A 17,093-nucleotide genomic window follows, 5' to 3' on the forward strand; every position below is an offset into this window, starting at 1 on the left:
TTTCCCAGGTAACTCCTTGGTTATCACCCTATTTTTCTTTCATTTTAAAATGTCACTTACAAGGAACAGATAGTACAGGTAAGTCACTCATGACCACTGGTAGAATATTAATTGATTGGAGGTTGGAAAACAAACATCCTCAGTTTCTCATATTTTTCCAAAACTCTACCGTGCTGGTATAAAAGTAAACAGAGCTCAAGAGAGATTACAAGTCAGAGTTACAACTTACTAAAAAGATTACAATAAATACAACGACACAGAGAAAACTGGTTTTAACCCATAAAGACAGATATATAACCCAGCACCCCGGGGACAAGAACAGAACAGTGTTCATTAGCCCCTGTGCTGAGCACCACATGGCCCCCCTGGGTGTGTAAAGTAAAAGGAAAGGAAAACCTGTTGGTCTGAATGATGGTGGCAGTTCTGTTGAAGTAACCATTACAGTCTGGTCAAAAGTGGCAGCCGCAGTCCTGCTGACATTCTGGTCCTCCTCTGGATCCAACAAGTGGTATCAGAAGCCCCAAAACCCCAGGATTATATGTGCTCAGGTTCGGGTGGGAATGCCCAGTACCTCCCCCAGGGTGGGAAGTTTCACAAAGGGTGATTTAACTCTGTGAGTCATGGCATATTTTTGGAATCTTTGATGGTCTAGGTTGTTGCAGCTGCCTATTATGCCAGTCCATTGTGGCCCATTAGCAGAGATGACCCCTTAGGCTGGGTGTGAAGGTGTTAATGCCTCCCTGGAGGGGAGTTATCACAGCTGAGTCATGGGTGTGAAGAAAAAGAAACACATCCCTGCCTCTCAGCGTTCTTTAACACCCAGCTTGTAGCCTGAGGTGTCAGGTGTGCCCTGGGCAGCTGCTGCAAATGATACATTAGAAATGACACAGAGGGTATAGAATACAGAGTTTGCTCATACCCACATAGTGATAAACTGGTCCCGTCCCCTGTAACTAGGACACCTACTGAATTTGTCAATATTTAACAATTTCTTCTTCTTCTTTTGTCCTGTATGCACTATCCTTCTCTGTTGCACATTGATCATGACAGCACATGTGAGCACAGCCCATTTTTAGCCAACCCACTCAATCATTTTACTGTATCTGTATTGAAAGACCAACCTTTTTCACATCAAGCCTACTCCTGCAGTACAGCACTTCAGTATCTAACTCACTCCTCTTGTTTCGCTGCACAGGAAAACTGCTTGATTTTAATTCACATTTTAAATAGTTGATGCAATCAAAACTCTAATCTATTTAGATGCTTTCTTCTGCAAGCTGAGGTGGTACAAAGGTAGACACACCACCACAATTTTCTTTGCATAGGTAAGAGCTATGGCACAAAAAATAATTCTGCTCTTACCACATTTGTCCCATTGGCTGGCATTAAAAGCTAGGCTGAGCCTTCACATCCTTCATCCAAATACATATGCCAACATTGACAACAAAAGTAATTGAACTTAGATACTAATAACAGGCACTTGGCATTTAAAATAAAGAAGTGAAAGTCTAAAACACCACTGCAGCTCAATCATCAGTTAATGTACCAGAGATCAGTAGACAAAAGAAATCATTTACCTTCCCAAGTGATTAATCTACAAATTCTTACTGCCTTCTCTACCACAGGACATAATAAATCAGATGAATAACTAAGGAAATGTACAACAGTGGAGAATTTCAAACTGCTGCAAAAAAAAGCAACTCAGCCACCACCCAAACTGACTCCAAATTTCAGTTCATTCTAAAACTGGTGACAATGTCCCTGAATGGGAGACAACAAAACCTAAGCATAAGACTAAGTATTCTACTCTTAAGTTGTCCTGTTTCTGCAAATGTATAAATGCATGTGTACTTCCATTCTAATCACCTGCATTTTGCTACTTTCACATCACAGAAAAAATAAGATTTAATCTCACAGAAGGTAAAGTAGCATGCATTACTTAAGAAGTTGATCCATTTTCAGTACCTCTTCTACTTCATATTACAGATAACTGTTCTGTTTACTCAGATGAAATCTTTAGGATTAAAAGGAAAAATCAATCTTTCCCTTTAGGTTCAGGCTTTGTTTAGCTGAAAGAAATCCTCCAAAACCCCTATTATAAAGAATGAGAATTGATAAAACCCTGACCAACCTTATGCCCATCCTCCTCCACAGTCAGCTGAACATCTGAAGGGCTCTCAGCTGAAGATCACTGCACCACCTCCTCCTCACCGATGCAGTAGAGTTTCAGCCTGCAGCTGCCTCTCACTTAAGCACTGTGTGGCTCAGCCCACAGGCCCACCTGGTACCAAACCCAGCTTTCCAGCAGGGCCATCAAGACCTTGGTCACTTGGTACGAGTGCAAATAGAATACAAATGTTCGTGAAAGGAGCTTGAAGAGAAAGCAGTTCCCAGCGTGCTGTTTCAGCAAGGTTTGTAGCCACACATCTAGTATTTCTTTTGTATTCCAGTGACACCCTGCGGCACTTCCCTAGACTGCAGGCTTTCCAAGTCTCAATAGTCATATTATTAACTATGTGGGTAAAGAACAGCAAATAAAAAAAACAGAGAAAGGACATTGCAACACCGAGTTGAAGGATTGCTGGTGCACCCCATTGCTCCTGAGGAATGAAATGCATAAGTTTCTCTTGCACAGCAGAGTTACTCACTAGCAGCCTATGCCCCTGTCCCCAGTATCCCACCTCCTGTTACACCTTTCTCTTGGGTGCAAATACGTCACTGCCACGCTGATGTAAAACGGTGGAAAGAATCCAGTTTTAGTGCCTGAGCTTCTAGGGTCTTTTACTGCAACACCGAACGGTGCTTGACAGTGCAATATTTCTGTCTAAGTTACATGAGTGACTTCCAAGAGATATCCTAGCTAGCAACAAGAGGACTGCAGCATGTGATCATAAAGTCTCAGTTTTCACTGCATTAGAACAGACCCACCTACCATTTCAAGAGTATAATTTCTACATGCATCAGCATAAAAAAAAAAAAAAAACAACCAAAACACACGAGTGAATTCAAACAGCAGCCTAATAATTTTAATGCTTGCTCTTAACCTCATGAAAAACATCCTCTTACAAATAGCAAGTGCACTTGCTTTTGCCCTTCAGCTCTTTACCACATGAAGAAATATACTCAAAGTGGATCTCTTATTACTGCACTGCATGACATTTTGCATTTAATGAACACATCAAGGACCAGCCTGGGCATATCATGTGTCTTCTCTGAAATTATATCCCACAATAACAGTAAACATTTTGAAACACGGGAGAAGTAGACGTGTAACACAGGTAAAAGCACCCAGGTAACTCAACCAATCACACATGCACATAAGAAAACCTCAAACCAAAAACTCCACAAGCATCCAAGAGAATGAGCTCACACACAAAAGGTGGTCACATCACTGCAGTGCAATATTCAGAACTTCTTAAAAGAAGAACACCTCCCCAAGTGCTAAAAAGTCCTGCTACAGAGCAGGCCAAGGATGACCACAGGCTGAGTAGCATCTCAGTAGCTCCTGCCAAAGGCTGCCTGGAGTCCCTTAGCTCAGTATGCACAGCCAAGGAATCAAGAGCAAGGTGTATAAAAGAGAAGGGGGAGAGCTAGAGTGAAGGAAGTAGTGTGAATCCTGATCTCCAGTCCTTTCTTGTGAGCCACAAATGCTTCCTAGCTTGTAGTTATTTAATACAGAGTGTATAAACAGACAGGTGAGCACAAAACCCCCACGGATGTTCCCATCTTCTGAACAGCCAAGGCCCTTGTGAATCCAGTTAAGGGTGCAAGTGAGTTCCAATCCTAAATATCTTATTGGGAAACTTTCCACACAGTCTCCAGAACCTGCTCATTACTGTTAAACATCAAACATCAACCTTAGCAGTCTACCATACAAACTTAAACTGTACAGAAATGCACACTATTTTGGGTCCAAAATCTTCCTTCAGCTGGAACTGACAAAAGCTTTGCCTTCAACTTCAGCAAAGCCACAATTTCACCCTGAACATCCGTTACTGACACAAATTATGGCTTTACAGCATGTACAACTCCTCCTACACCTTCCCCTTGACTAACACTACCTCAGGATGATGTAGGCTTCCAAACTGAATTGTACAGCACACCGATAGAGTGATATCAGGCACCAATTCTACTTCCTACTAACGTTACTTGTCATAATTTTGTTACTATTACAAACTGAAAATAAGTATGTCCCAGAGATCATCTGCATCTCAGTATTCAATGTGCAATCTGCAATTGCACATCTTCCAGTTTATGCATGCAAGGGTGTGCACAAGCCAAGCATACCATGACCAGCCCCACATGGAAAACAGAAGTATTCAGTATGTCAGACCTCACTGTTCAAGCTAAATGAACCACAAAATTCCTCTTTTCCTTTCTGCTAAGATGCCCTAAGAAAGGAATAGAGGCAGATCAAATTTGATTCTAAACTTCAAGGTTTCTTAACAATGAGCTTGCTGACCTGTGCTTTATTGGCTGGTTGTTGATCTCATCTTACACAACTATCCACAGGGAGCATGGTTAAAGCTGAGCTCCCACCACATTGCTTTGATAACAAGGCTTAGGAATGGAGCAGACTTATTTTTTCACTTGTATCTTAATAACCTTTTTATCTTTATATAAATGTAGTAAGTCAAGCTCTAATTAGAAAGGGGGGATATTATCTATAAATGAGTTTCTAGAATCTGCTCTTTATTCTGCTGATACTGCTTGGGCAGAGAAATAAAGGCAAGAGTAGCTTTTGAATTATGTGATGTTATAGAAAATGAAGTTAACTGCAGACCAGCAGTAGATACAGAAGTATCTACTCATCCTTTATCTCTACCATAGTCACTTGACAGAATCAGCACCCATAGGAAAAAAAAGTCAGTAACTAGGGTGTGATAATTTACCTTGTGCCTGTTGGTTAACCATAATATTTCTCAGTAAACTGACTGGCTTAACACCAAATAATTTCTGGACTTGGATAAACTTATCAATTCCTACAAAGCCTAAGATCAACCAGAAACATTCATTTTTCAAAAGTAATGCATGGCAACACTGCTACTGGTCTAGCAGCAAAACACAAGCATTCTCAGCCACCAGGCAAGAGAAAGAATATTAACAAGGGGTCAAGCAGAATCACAAGAAATAAGCTACACATGTACAGCTTGTATATACAGAAAATATATTATACATACTATACATACAGTGGTATAGTAAATGTACTATACATAGTATACACCATACATACACACTGCACATAGCATGTACTTACAGTCTATTCACACGTATACAAATATGTAAACATACCTTAAGTGAACAGTATTCAAAGTTAAGGCATATATTGGTAGGTACAATGTAGTAAAACAAGAACTGTTGGTAAATAAGCATGTTGTTGCATCTTCAGTCTTTCAGTGCAGGAGAACAAAAAAAAAAATTCAAAGAAATGGCCTGCCATTGCACACTACTACAGGTCAGTACTGAGGATGAGTGAGGTTTAAGCAGTGCAGTGCACTTGGTCGATGCTTTCTGTCAGTCAGTCACATGCCCACTGGGAAGCATGGAGCTCACTGATCTTTGCTGGGAAGGCAGCACCTGGAAGAAGCTATGTCAACTAAACAGGACTCTAGAATAGGACTTCAGGCCAAAATACTTTCAGGTTGGCTCTTCTGTGGGGTTTTTGGTTTTGGATGCAGTGAATAGCTCAGAAGTTTTTTAGACTTTTTTCTTCCACAGTTTGTATTGACAGTTTCGCTAATTCCTAATGGCAGACCCACCCTGAAGGTAATTGCAAAGTGACCTTTGTCATGTCTAGCTCATTTTCTTCTTATAATTTATTTTAGATCTTCAACACCAGAAGATAGGCTTCTTCATAACTTCGTCATAACTGAAGTGACCACTGATGATGGTAACAGAGAAATCTGTTATAGAGATTTCCCTATAACATCAGAGATTCCTCATTAAAGAGCTGCTTCAAATATGTAATTACCATTCATCCTTCAAGATAGCACACATTTCTTAAGGAAAAGTCAGGTATTCTGTTTCAGCATCCACAGCCTTTTCCTGTGTGTCTTGATCTGAACACATCTATATTGCTCACAGCCATAGCAGCCACAGAAATTTTCTGTCCAAAGTTCCCCTCAGGAACCACTCCAAGGTCCCATCTCTTCCCTGATAATCAGATGCTTTGGTCCCAGCATGACAGGCATGTTCCAGGCACAAACTTCTTGCTTCTCTACACCCAAGTGTCCATCATGTAACACAGCAGTTCCCATCTAATAAACACAAATACTTCATGACACTAAACAGCTGGAAGAATACAGCAACAGGGACAGGAGCAGGATGTATCACACTGACCCGCTGAAGAGGAGAGAACCAAACTAATGCCACCAGAAGGAAGCTTCCACTAGATTCCCCTCTCTCTCTAATCCCATCCAGCCTAAAGAAGGGACTCTGACTTTATATATTTTAGTCCACTGAATAATACTGCTGTGATATCCCCACAGGAGCAGCCCTGGAGAGCAGCAACTCCCAACATCTATCTCTATAAATACACATACATATAACTATATGTAGGGTATATATGTACCTTCTACACACATTTCTAACAGAAATGTTTCCTTACATGCAATTTTCATTGATATTAAACATCAGGTTCAACAGATGGATATACATTAGGAAAAGATGCCCACAGACACACTAAATGGAAGGTGGGAAGAGAAATTTCACTGGCCCTTCAAGTCAAAGATTCTGTCAAGTCTTAACTTATAAGCAAGACAGTAATGTTGAATAAAAGTACACAAATGCGAAGGAAAGACAGAAAAGAAAAAAATCTATTCCGATTTTGATGCCTGAATTCCTCTGAGAATGCAAAAATTTGGAAAAATAAAGTTCTCTATGTGCTTCCTCATCACTTGCTTATCCTTGTCTAGAAGGATCCATCAGCTGCACTCCAGTAGAACGCACTAGCTTCTCTACCTTATCAACCAGATGCATCTGATTTCCAATCTCCTCCTGACATAAAGAGATTACGTGTTCTGTAAACATTTGTAATTACACTGTATATTTTGGATATTACAAGCAACTATTTTCATTTCACCTTAACCAGTTAATAGTGATTTCAAGGTACATTGGCCAACATGCAGGTTCTCCTCATTAAAAAGCGTGTGGCAAACTGATAAGCCAGGACACGGTTAACTCCTTAGGACACGGTATTTATCCTCAGCACATCTTCTAATGTATCCAAAGGGTAGTTGCACCCTGAGAGCTGAACTGTGAGCTGAAGAGCTCTGCCACAGAAGCTCTGTGAAAGTAAAGAAAGGAGAATCTGCAGGTGACTTGTGATGACCACCAAAGCTTATTCACATGCAGCAAGATGGTGAGGAGGAGCAATACGTGCCTGAGGAGGTCCAGAGGAGTCACAGCTGTTTAGGTTCAGCAGAAACTGGAGCTCAAGGGTCCTCAAGCAGGAAAGAGGATGCCAGCCTAACTGCCTAGGCAGGTAGCTCATTCTGGTTATCTGCCAATACACAAATTATACCAAGTGGTGTAGAACAGATTTCAAAAGGACAGGGGGAAAGGTAGACAAGTCAGTATCCACAGACCCTGATAGTCTCCCAACTGGTGTTGAGCATATTGTTTGGATAACACCTAACCACAGACTCAAATCCTCTCACATATAAAACTGAGTAAGTTCAGGTCTCCAAACAGTCAACGAAGAATTGAGGAATACATGGAAAGAGGACATCATCATCATCCACTATCTCAGCTATCTTTTGAAAGCAAAGCTCCTTTCCTCAAAACTGAAGCAGCTTCTAGGTTCCAATTTCAGGAGCTAGTTTCAAGTTATGAATTCAAAATGAAGAGATAGTTCTCTACAATACAGAATATTAGCCCACCAGCCTAAAAAAAACAAAACAAAAACAAACAAACAAACAAAAAAACCCAACCCCATTAACAAACAAAACAACAATTAAAATCCCCAAACCCACCAGGCAGCTGCACTCACATTATTCTTGGTATTTCTTCCACCCAACATGCACATTTTCAGAGACCTTGTTATAAGAACAAAGCACGGGGTCCATCCAACAAACTTGGATCTTGCAAATTCTGGTTGAGGCCTATACCCTCAGCAGTACTGTCAAGTGTTGCAATAAGCAGATCCTCCCAGTAAGGCACAGGGACAGAACTATAAAAGTATTGAAGTATCACAATGTGTAGAGAATTATAGGAATAAAGTTCACTAACACGTGCTATTAGCTAAATTCCCTACATGGTAAACGGGACTAGGAGCATAAAGTGATGAACGGGAGAAAAAAGAGGATGTAAGTCAGCAGAAAATCCTGAGGAGTGAGATCTGACAAAATCTTGTCTTAAATGCAAAAAACTCTAAACATCCATCCTTCCTCTACACACTATGCCAGAAAGAAAAATACATTTTTTAGAAAAGTAGTTTTCCTTCCTGAAAAACGACATCATAAAAAGTTGAAAGGTAAAAACAATCCTTTCAAGCTGCCTAACACAAGCTTATGTTTCATGTCATTGGAGGACAACACAAGATCCCTGCAGCATCAGTACAGCATCACAACTTTCACCACTGTTCTCTCTCACAGATTTCTCATCATCTCCCTATGCTTCTCTGCTGAAGTCGTACACCAGCTATAATGAAAATAACATCGTCAAATTTTCCCTTTAAAATATACTGAGATCAAAATGGCACTCCTTATGCTGGATCTATCTTTCAAGACTCTTTCTGCCACAGAGCTTGGGCTTCCTTATTACACTATTTCCAGGTAAACTGTACTCTAGACTTTTCAGAGTAAAGGTCTCATTTTGTTCTTTGTGAAATACCTTTCTTGATAAATAACAAAGCAACGTAAATATGCATAACGGGCAGTAAAGTAACGGGCATAGTTAGTAAAGATCTCACTGTGTTAGCCATAATGTATTCACTTACTTCCAATTCATGACTGATAGATCTTTGCTTAACGTGCCCTTAAAAGCATTAAGAACAGAAATGCCACAACCTTACTGAGCAACCTCCCCTGCTTTGCTATTCTTAGAAAAACAGTGGTACTATTCGTAGGACAAGAATCCGGTTATTTTGGGCTAGAAGATGCTAATGAGCTGCACACAATGCCCTTCCTAAGGCTACAACATGAAGACCATCTATGTTTGACAGAGGAACAGAGTGCACAAGTAACTTGCTGCAGGTCTGCAGAGAAGATGCCTCTCACCTATGTGATATGCTTAGGAATGCAGGTAAGCCTCAGCAAACTGCTTTTTTCCTCTCAATGCTGGAGGGATCAGGAGTTCCCATGACATGTTTGCTGCACGGGATGACAAATGCAATTTGCACATGACGTAGCTGAACTATTCATAAGCCACAGTCTTCAGCTGCATATCAGCACATTGCTTACACAGAAACAATCCCTGCTCTCATGGAAACTTGTACGCAACAATCCAAAGACCATCGGACAAAACAAAACAAAAAGAAAATTATCATCACGTTCTTGTGCAGCAGGCCAAGCAGGCAGTAGCAACAGCTTCAACAATTAAACATCTAGCATTAAAATTATTTTTTTAGTATTGAGATTTCCTCCATAGATAATTCAGAACACAAAACAAGGCTCCTGACTTAACTTCAAATAACTGCAAGCCCATATTCAGAACTCACGGTATGTACCACTTATGCTCAGTACTCAGTATCACTTGTGCTTCCAAGGGATGTTGGTAACTGCTTCCTTCAAACAAGGAGGACAGGACAAGTAAAATGGCAGCACAAAAACGTAGCCAATATTTACAGGGGACTGGTGACAAAATTTTTTTTTCCAGTTACTACAGGTGTTGTTTTAATTACAGGTTAATTTTAATGTACAAGACCCACCTAGAGGACAGTCACAGTCCTCCCTGCCCTGTTAGCAGAAGCTGAAACTCACTGCCTATCTGGCAGCTTTTGTCAACCAGTCAGGATCATAGAATCAGCCAGGTTGGAAGGGACCTCCGAGATCATCAAGTCCAACCCTTGATCCACTACCACCATGGTTACCAGACCATGGCACTGATGCCACATCCAGTCTCATCTTAAAAACCTCCAGGGACGGAGAATCCACCACTTCCCTGGGCAGCCCATTCCAATGCCTGATTACTCTATCTGTAAAGAATTTCTTCCTAATATCCAACCTAATGGTCGCAATACCACCAGGTTGACCTGAAGAACCGTGAAACGAGATTGGAAAGCAAAATAACTGCAAAATTCTGTGAGGATGGGAGGAGGCACAACAGTGTAAAGAAGCTTCTGCTGCTTGCACAGTGACTTTGCAGTGAGTAATCCCTGTTTCTTTTGCTTTTTCATGCTGAATACCTGTCAATGCAGAATTCTAGCCATAAGTAGGAAAAAGTTTCGTTTCCAAGAAAGCTTCCATAGAACAAATAATGCTTGTTAAGAAAGACAGAGAGCCTTTTTACCAGGGCCTGTAATGAAAGGGCAAGGGAAAATGGTTTTAGACTGAAAGAGGGCGGGTTTAGAATGGACATAAGGAAGAAAATTTTATTATGATGAGGGTAGTAAGACACTGGAACAGGTAGCCCAAAGAAGTTGTGGATGCCTCATCATGAGGGGTCTTCATGGTCAAGTTGCTTTGAGCAACACTATATCAGCCTTCCAGTACCTGAAGGGAGCCTACAAGAAAGCTAGAGAGGGACTTTTCACAAGGGCTCATAGTTGTAACTCTAAGGTACAATTTTTTCCTGTAGAAGTTGAGGAAAATATAGTATGAAAGATGTAATGGATATGACACTGGCATCTTCTTCCAAGTGAAGAGTGCACAATGCTAAAGATTTTCAGCTTCATTGATCACAAGCTCAACTCAGTATGGCTAGGAGGAACAAGTGTTTTTGCCTCTCAGGAACATGCAGTGTTTTACATGACCATGTGCTTTTCCAGTCCATTTATTTAATTATTAGGCCTCTTTTGAGACTTATAAGCAAAATAAAACTGCTTGGCATTGCTTAGACAAAGAGAAACTAAATAGAATAATGAAGCCCACAGGGAATCTAAGTTCACCTCTTCAGCTCCCCAAGCTGGCAGATCACAAGGCACAAGTTTTTAGAATTAGCTCCTAAAACCTTGAAACTTCTTCAGCCTTTCCAGACAAATAATCTTTCATGTGAAGAATACAGATAAGAGACCAGTCCAAAACAGAACAGCTTCTCAACTGGGCCTGTGGCAGATGTGTAGTCCCTCAAGAGTCAACTCACTCAACAGGCACACACTGCTTTTTGTACTGAACACAAGTATCACAGTCTGGTTGTCCAAGTAATACCAAGTACTTGAGGCTGAAAAAGCTATTCACAAAAGCGATTCAGCATGCAAAACTCCTGAGCAGTCACCAGATACCACCAAGTCTCAGGAGACTCTAGGGAAATAGCAGGCCAAGTGACAGGAACAGAAAGGAAGATTTCTGTCATACATCCACAGCTTCAGGTCCAAAGTAAGACCAGAGAAAGCAACACAGTCACCAAGACAACACATGCATGTTTAGGAGTTGAAGGACCTGGACTGGTCATCTAAGGCAGTGCCTTCCAATTTTTCCATCTCAGCCACATGGCTGCTGCTCTCTCTTCTTCCTCACTTCCCACACCAAGTCCTGTATCCTTGTGACCCAAACACATATACAAGAACACTGCCCCTGGAAGTGGTCATTAGTCCCACTTCCCAGGACTTCCTTCCACAGGCCTTGTGCAACCCAGGTTTGCTCACCAGTTTGAGGCTGGGTGGAACTGAAATCCTTTGTCATCGCACTCTTACACATACGCAACCACCTCTGTGCCACATATTGTAGCATCTTCGAAATTTGGTCTCTCCTAACAAAAAACTTTCTCATTTCTTTTGTGGATTTGGGTTCCAGCATTTACATTTCAAGCTGTCGCTGGTATGATCCTTACAAACAAAGCAGGACACAGCATTTGCTTTACAGCCAAAGCATGTTCTGCTTTGTTTAATGCTCTCCCTACTCTCTGCCTCTTCTGCTGAAAACAGCAGTCAGTGTTGCAGACATCTAGACCCTATCTATCAGTACCCAACAAAATGCCAATTGCTTTGCCTGATAGGCTGTCATAATGTCCACAATTTCTAGTCATGTTCCAGGGTCCTCATGTAGCAGACATAAACAAACAAAAAAAGGTAACGACTTTCTGGCCAAAAAGTGATGTTGTGATGCTACGTTACCTCTAGCGATGCCTTTAGGGCAAAGTGGTTCCAATAACTTCCTGGCAGCCATGCATGAATCAGTGACCTAAACCCTCAGTTGTACAACACCACATCATTTCTTCCAGCAGTAGGGAGGGCTAAACATCCCAGCTCCATCCTCTCTGTCATAGCAGACCTGCAAGGCATGAGCAAGTGCTGATGCCCATGTATGCACACACAGCAGGCCTTGCATTTCCAAAAAAACACAGGCTCACTGAGTGTCCACTACACAGTACATCCACACAGATTTGCCAACCCACACTGTACCAGGGAGAGGAACCCAAGAGGAGGCTGCTTTTACCAAACCAATTTGTGCAGGCTGCTCCAGACATCTCCCTTCCTAAGGGACTTTCAGATACTAATGATACTGTGCAGACTCCTCAAAAAATACATAGCTAGAAGCCAGGCCACAAAATGCACAAAGAGTTTTTGTTACACTGTAGGCTTGACAGTTTTGATTGAAATCTTCACTTCCCTTTGAACAGAATAGAAAGAACATGTAATGAGTGCAAGGGATGTACGAAAAAAACTGTGAGGAAAAGAAACAAAGAAAAGCCTCAGTCCATGTATCCCACCCCAAAAAAACAAGAGCAAAATCTGCTCTATGTTGGAAACTCCCATAAGATATCTTGATTTCAAAAAACTGAATGCATACACAGGTAGTTACGACTCTGAGAGAGTAACACACAACTGATTTTAAGAAACTAGAGCAAAACTGGAGACTGTGATCCATTATATATCAGAATGTAATATAGCATATCCCATCAACCAGTGGTACAGGGCAAGCTGGTATGCTCAGAACTCTTTTGTCTTCATAGTAGATGGCTCCACTGCAGAGATTACTAGCACATCTCTAAACCAGTTCATCCACCATTTAGAAGGTTGGGACAGAACAAAAGAAAGTAAGGTTTAAAACAAGAGGGATAGTGAAAAATAGGGACAGAAATATGAACTTCAGTAGGAACCTCAGGATACACAAAGCACACATTCCATTAGGTATTAAAAAAAAAAAAAGACGGCTTTTAAAAACAGAGGAAGAACGATCACCTACCTTTCAAAAGGGGCTGGAAAGTTGGAATTTCCTGCAGTTTTATGACATCTGGATCATTGCTGACATTCCGTGAGGATTGTGTTCCTGGGGCTACCACCACAATGTCGTCCATTTTTGCGCGTTGCTTGGCTGGCAAAGGAGATGCAAAGGAAGGATATGGGAGGGAAAGGGAACAATCAAATTAATAAGCAGATTCCATCAGAATCCAACCCTATGTGAATGTTGCTCTATTTAACATTGTACAGATATGCTTTTTATAGTACAAACACATCACCGAGATCACCGGAAGACTCTAAGCTCCTTTCTCGCTTTCCAAATCGGGTAACAGCTGATTCTGAAACACCTGCACCACTGACACCCTCCTCACTCCTCCTCCTTTAGCTCCACACCCACATTGCCCACTGTGCTCCCACCTCTCCGGCTCTGCCCCCCCCGGCCCGGGCGGTGCCCCCTCGCCGTCACAGGAAGGGCCGGGCCGGCGCCCACCGCTGCCTCCCAAGGAAAGCTCTTCCCTGATCCACAGCCGCCGCCCCTCGCCACCGCCCGCGGGCAGCCCCGTTCGCCGGGGGGCAGCCCCGTTCGCCGGGGGGCAGCCCCGTTCGCCGGGGGGCAGCCCCGTTCGCCGGGGGGCAGCCCCGTTCACGGCGCCCTGTCTCTGTCTCCCTCCCTCGCTCCCTCCCTCTTCCCCCCCCATCCCTGCCGGGCGGCGGGTACCGACCTGCGGCGCTGGGCTCGCCCGGGCGGCTCTCGGCCTCGGCGCTCTGCTCCGCTCCCATGGCGGTGGCCGCTCGTTCCCCGCCTCCCGCAGCGCGGGGGCAGCGCCGCAGCCGCCGCCCGCCCACGGGGTTCCGGCGGTGCCGGGTCACGGCGGCTCCGCCCGCGGGCGGGGCTGCGCTCGGGGCCGCCCAGCGAAGGGGGGGAGCGAGACGGGCTCTCTCGCTTCTGCCCCGCCGGAGTGGCGGCGAGCGGGCACGGATGGGTCTCTCGGGCCGGGGCGGTGCAGAGCATCCCTCATCTGCTTGGGCAGGAGGTTGAGGGAGATGATCCTGCTCCGCTGCTCGGCCCTAGCGAGAGCACAGCTGGAGTACCGTGTCCCGGTCTGGGTTCCTCAGTATGAGACATAGAGCTACTGGAGAGGGTCCAGCAGAGGCCACAAAGATGATGAGGGGTCTGGAGCATCTCTGTTATGAGGAGAGACTGCGGGAGCTGGGCCTGTTTACTTTAGAGAAGACTGACAGGGGATCTCATTAATGCATATAAATATCTCAAAGGTAGGTGCCAAGAGGATGGTGCCAGTCTTTGGTGGTGCCCAGCAACAGGACGAGGAGTAACGGCTATAAAATAAAGCACAAGAAGTTTCATCTTAACATGAGGAAGAACTTTACACTGAGGGTGGCAGAGCACTGGAACAGGCTGCCCAGGGAAGGCATGGAGTCTCCCTGACTGGAGACATTGAAACCTACCTGGATGAGTTCCTGTGTAACCTGCCTTAAATGACCCTGCCTTGGCAGGGGGGTTGGACTAGTAATCTTCAGACGTCCCTTCCAACCCTAACAAATCTGTGATTCTGGGATTTCTTTAATTGCATGTATTAATTCTTCTCTGCTAAGACAAACATGCCAAACCCCAGACAACTGGGCACGGAGCAGTCTGGGCAACATCCATCACCAGCTGCCTTATATACAAGTGTGCCAGGAGTGAGGGAAAAGCAGCCCAGATCAAAAGTTCACAGGGAGGTCAGGCTTAGGAAAAAAGAAAAAAAAGAAAGAAAAAAAAAGGCAAACCGAAAACACACAAGTGAAAATGAAAAGAAAACATACTTTCAGATTTCAGATTTCATGGCTAGGCTTCGCGAACGAAGATTTGGGAGTCAAATCAGAAAAGGCAGCATGCAATTGTCTGTGACAGAAGAATTGTCTATAATAGGACCAGCACTGGTGCGTGCTAGCTTCTGAGCAAGCCTGTTCTCTGCTCATGCACGAAGCCCAACATCATCAAAAGCTCTGCACCAAACTCAGCACCATTTTTCTTGGCTGCCTTTGCTAATTGTCACGAAGATTTAATTTAACACAAAGAAATACTATCTCATGAGAACATCAGCCCAATCCAATATCACCTTTTGCTAGCTATAGGCTGTATGCTGTACTATGTACTTTTGTAACCCAATAGAATACAATAGAAGTTCATCCTATCTGTGCCCAAGTGTTTCACCATGAGCACTGGCTCTCAAGCAGAGAGGTGCTCTACAGAAGCAGGAAAACACCTTTAGTGACTTAGCACCATGACGCAGAGTTGGGGGTCCCTCCATTCTCCCTCTCTCAGCCTCCCTTCTTTCCCATCTCAGTGGTGAAGGGAGCACAGCAGCTGCTGGGCAAGGCTGGCACTTTCCTAGCCAGCAGACAAGGTTTCTGCATAGCTTTTGATGGACCTTGGCTTCCCTGCACCTCAGCAGCCTGACAGATTTGCTTCTAGTCTCCTCAGGGAGGCTGAGCACCTGCCTACCAAGAAGAGGCAGGAAGAGCAGAAATCAGCCATGGTGGCTGGAGCGGGGCAGTCATGTTATCCCCAGTATCTCTTCTGCCCTGCTCATATTATAGATCACATCAGCCCTTCTCATATTCCCATAATCATCTGTGCCTGTCCCACCACAGTAGTCTCTGTGTATATTTTCACATTCACTATCATTACAGTACCCTCACACCATTAACACTATCCCAACAGTCCTGGTAAAGAACAAGTGTCCTCACCCTTACCACCAACCCAGACAGACCTTTAGACTTAATTTTCAGCTTCTTTCTGCTTGGCTTCTACCACCACCATGCTGTAAGCAAAGGCAGGTGGCAGATGCAACTTTGTCTAACATATAGTAGGAGTAATACCTGGGCTCACTTTTAGTATTCATTCCCATTGTCATTCACTGTGTGATGCAGTTAATAGGTGACACCTTAAGTGTTCACATTCTCTTACAACTTTTTCTTTGAACAATGAATGTTACCAGTTTACCAAAAGAGAAATGCCTGGCTAGAAACATTTTCTTAAACAAGTGCAGCTGAAAATTTCAGATAAAAGCACCCCAGCAAGAATGTGAGAATCACAACCAAACATTAGGAATTGCCCCAAAATGGCCATTTGATGCAAAATGCTATGGTGGGCTCAGTCTCTTAGAACAATCATGTCCAGAAAAAAGCCAAAACCCAGCCATGTTGACCAAGGGGACTGACTGGGCATCAAGAACATCCATCCCTTGGCATCTAATCATTATAATATATAAAATAACCTGCCCTTTGGTATCTCTTCAGGTAATGTACCATCTCTAAAAAGAAAATGTCTTTTATTTACAGGAAACTACATTAAAGGTCTCTTTCCTGAAAAAGAAGGAATGTGTCCTACAATCCTTTTATTCTTTGCACTCATTTGTCTCTGGGCTACTTTTACTCTTAAACACCACCCCAAAAATAATAAGAAAAAAATTTTAAAAAGGAAATGAAAAATTTCCAAGCAAAAACATTACTTAAGCAAGCAATTTCAAAGAGATAGCTGAGGGAGGAATGGCTAAGCCACCAGTCCTAGTAGACAGGCTATTGTGTACAACTCCCATTCTGCAAACACCCTGTGTTTGGCTGTGTTTGAACAGGATTACTCAGGTAGCAAGGAGTCTCTTACATAGACAGGGAAATACGTCCATGTCCGTTTAGTCCAGGATATGCATATTAATCACTTTCATTACAGCCTCCAAAAGCAGATCTGACTGTGGGCAAAACCACAATAGCCTGACAAACGAAGAATTTCACCGTGTGGTTTTGCCTTTGT

The 17,093-nt window shown here is 43.2% G+C and overlaps 1 protein-coding gene across 3 annotated transcripts in view; it reads right to left on the reverse strand.

Annotated features, from left to right (window-relative positions):
- Nucleotides 1-14,555, reverse strand: part of BORCS5 (BLOC-1 related complex subunit 5) — a 78,981-nt gene extending 64,426 nt beyond the window's left edge. Inside the window, exons 1-2 of one of the 3 annotated variants that reach the window (XM_027709898.2) lie at nt 14,002-14,555; nt 13,284-13,412 (exon numbers count right to left, since the gene is read on the reverse strand). In XM_027709898.2, coding sequence (XP_027565699.1) covers nt 13,284-13,412; nt 14,002-14,059 — 187 coding nt within the window. In that variant the 5' untranslated portion in view covers nt 14,060-14,555. Of the gene's footprint in view, nt 1-12,211; nt 12,369-13,283; nt 13,413-14,001 lie in introns of those variants that run through there. The other 2 variants (XM_027709900.2, XM_027709903.2) reach the window with 2 other exon arrangements.
- Nucleotides 14,556-17,093: the final 2,538 nt, after the last annotated feature.

This window comes from Pipra filicauda, unplaced genomic scaffold (genome assembly GCF_003945595.2).
Source record: "Pipra filicauda isolate LSUMZ 115617 unplaced genomic scaffold, ASM394559v2 scaffold530_size479538_pilon, whole genome shotgun sequence".
Classification (NCBI taxonomy): domain Eukaryota; kingdom Metazoa; phylum Chordata; class Aves; order Passeriformes; family Pipridae; genus Pipra; species Pipra filicauda.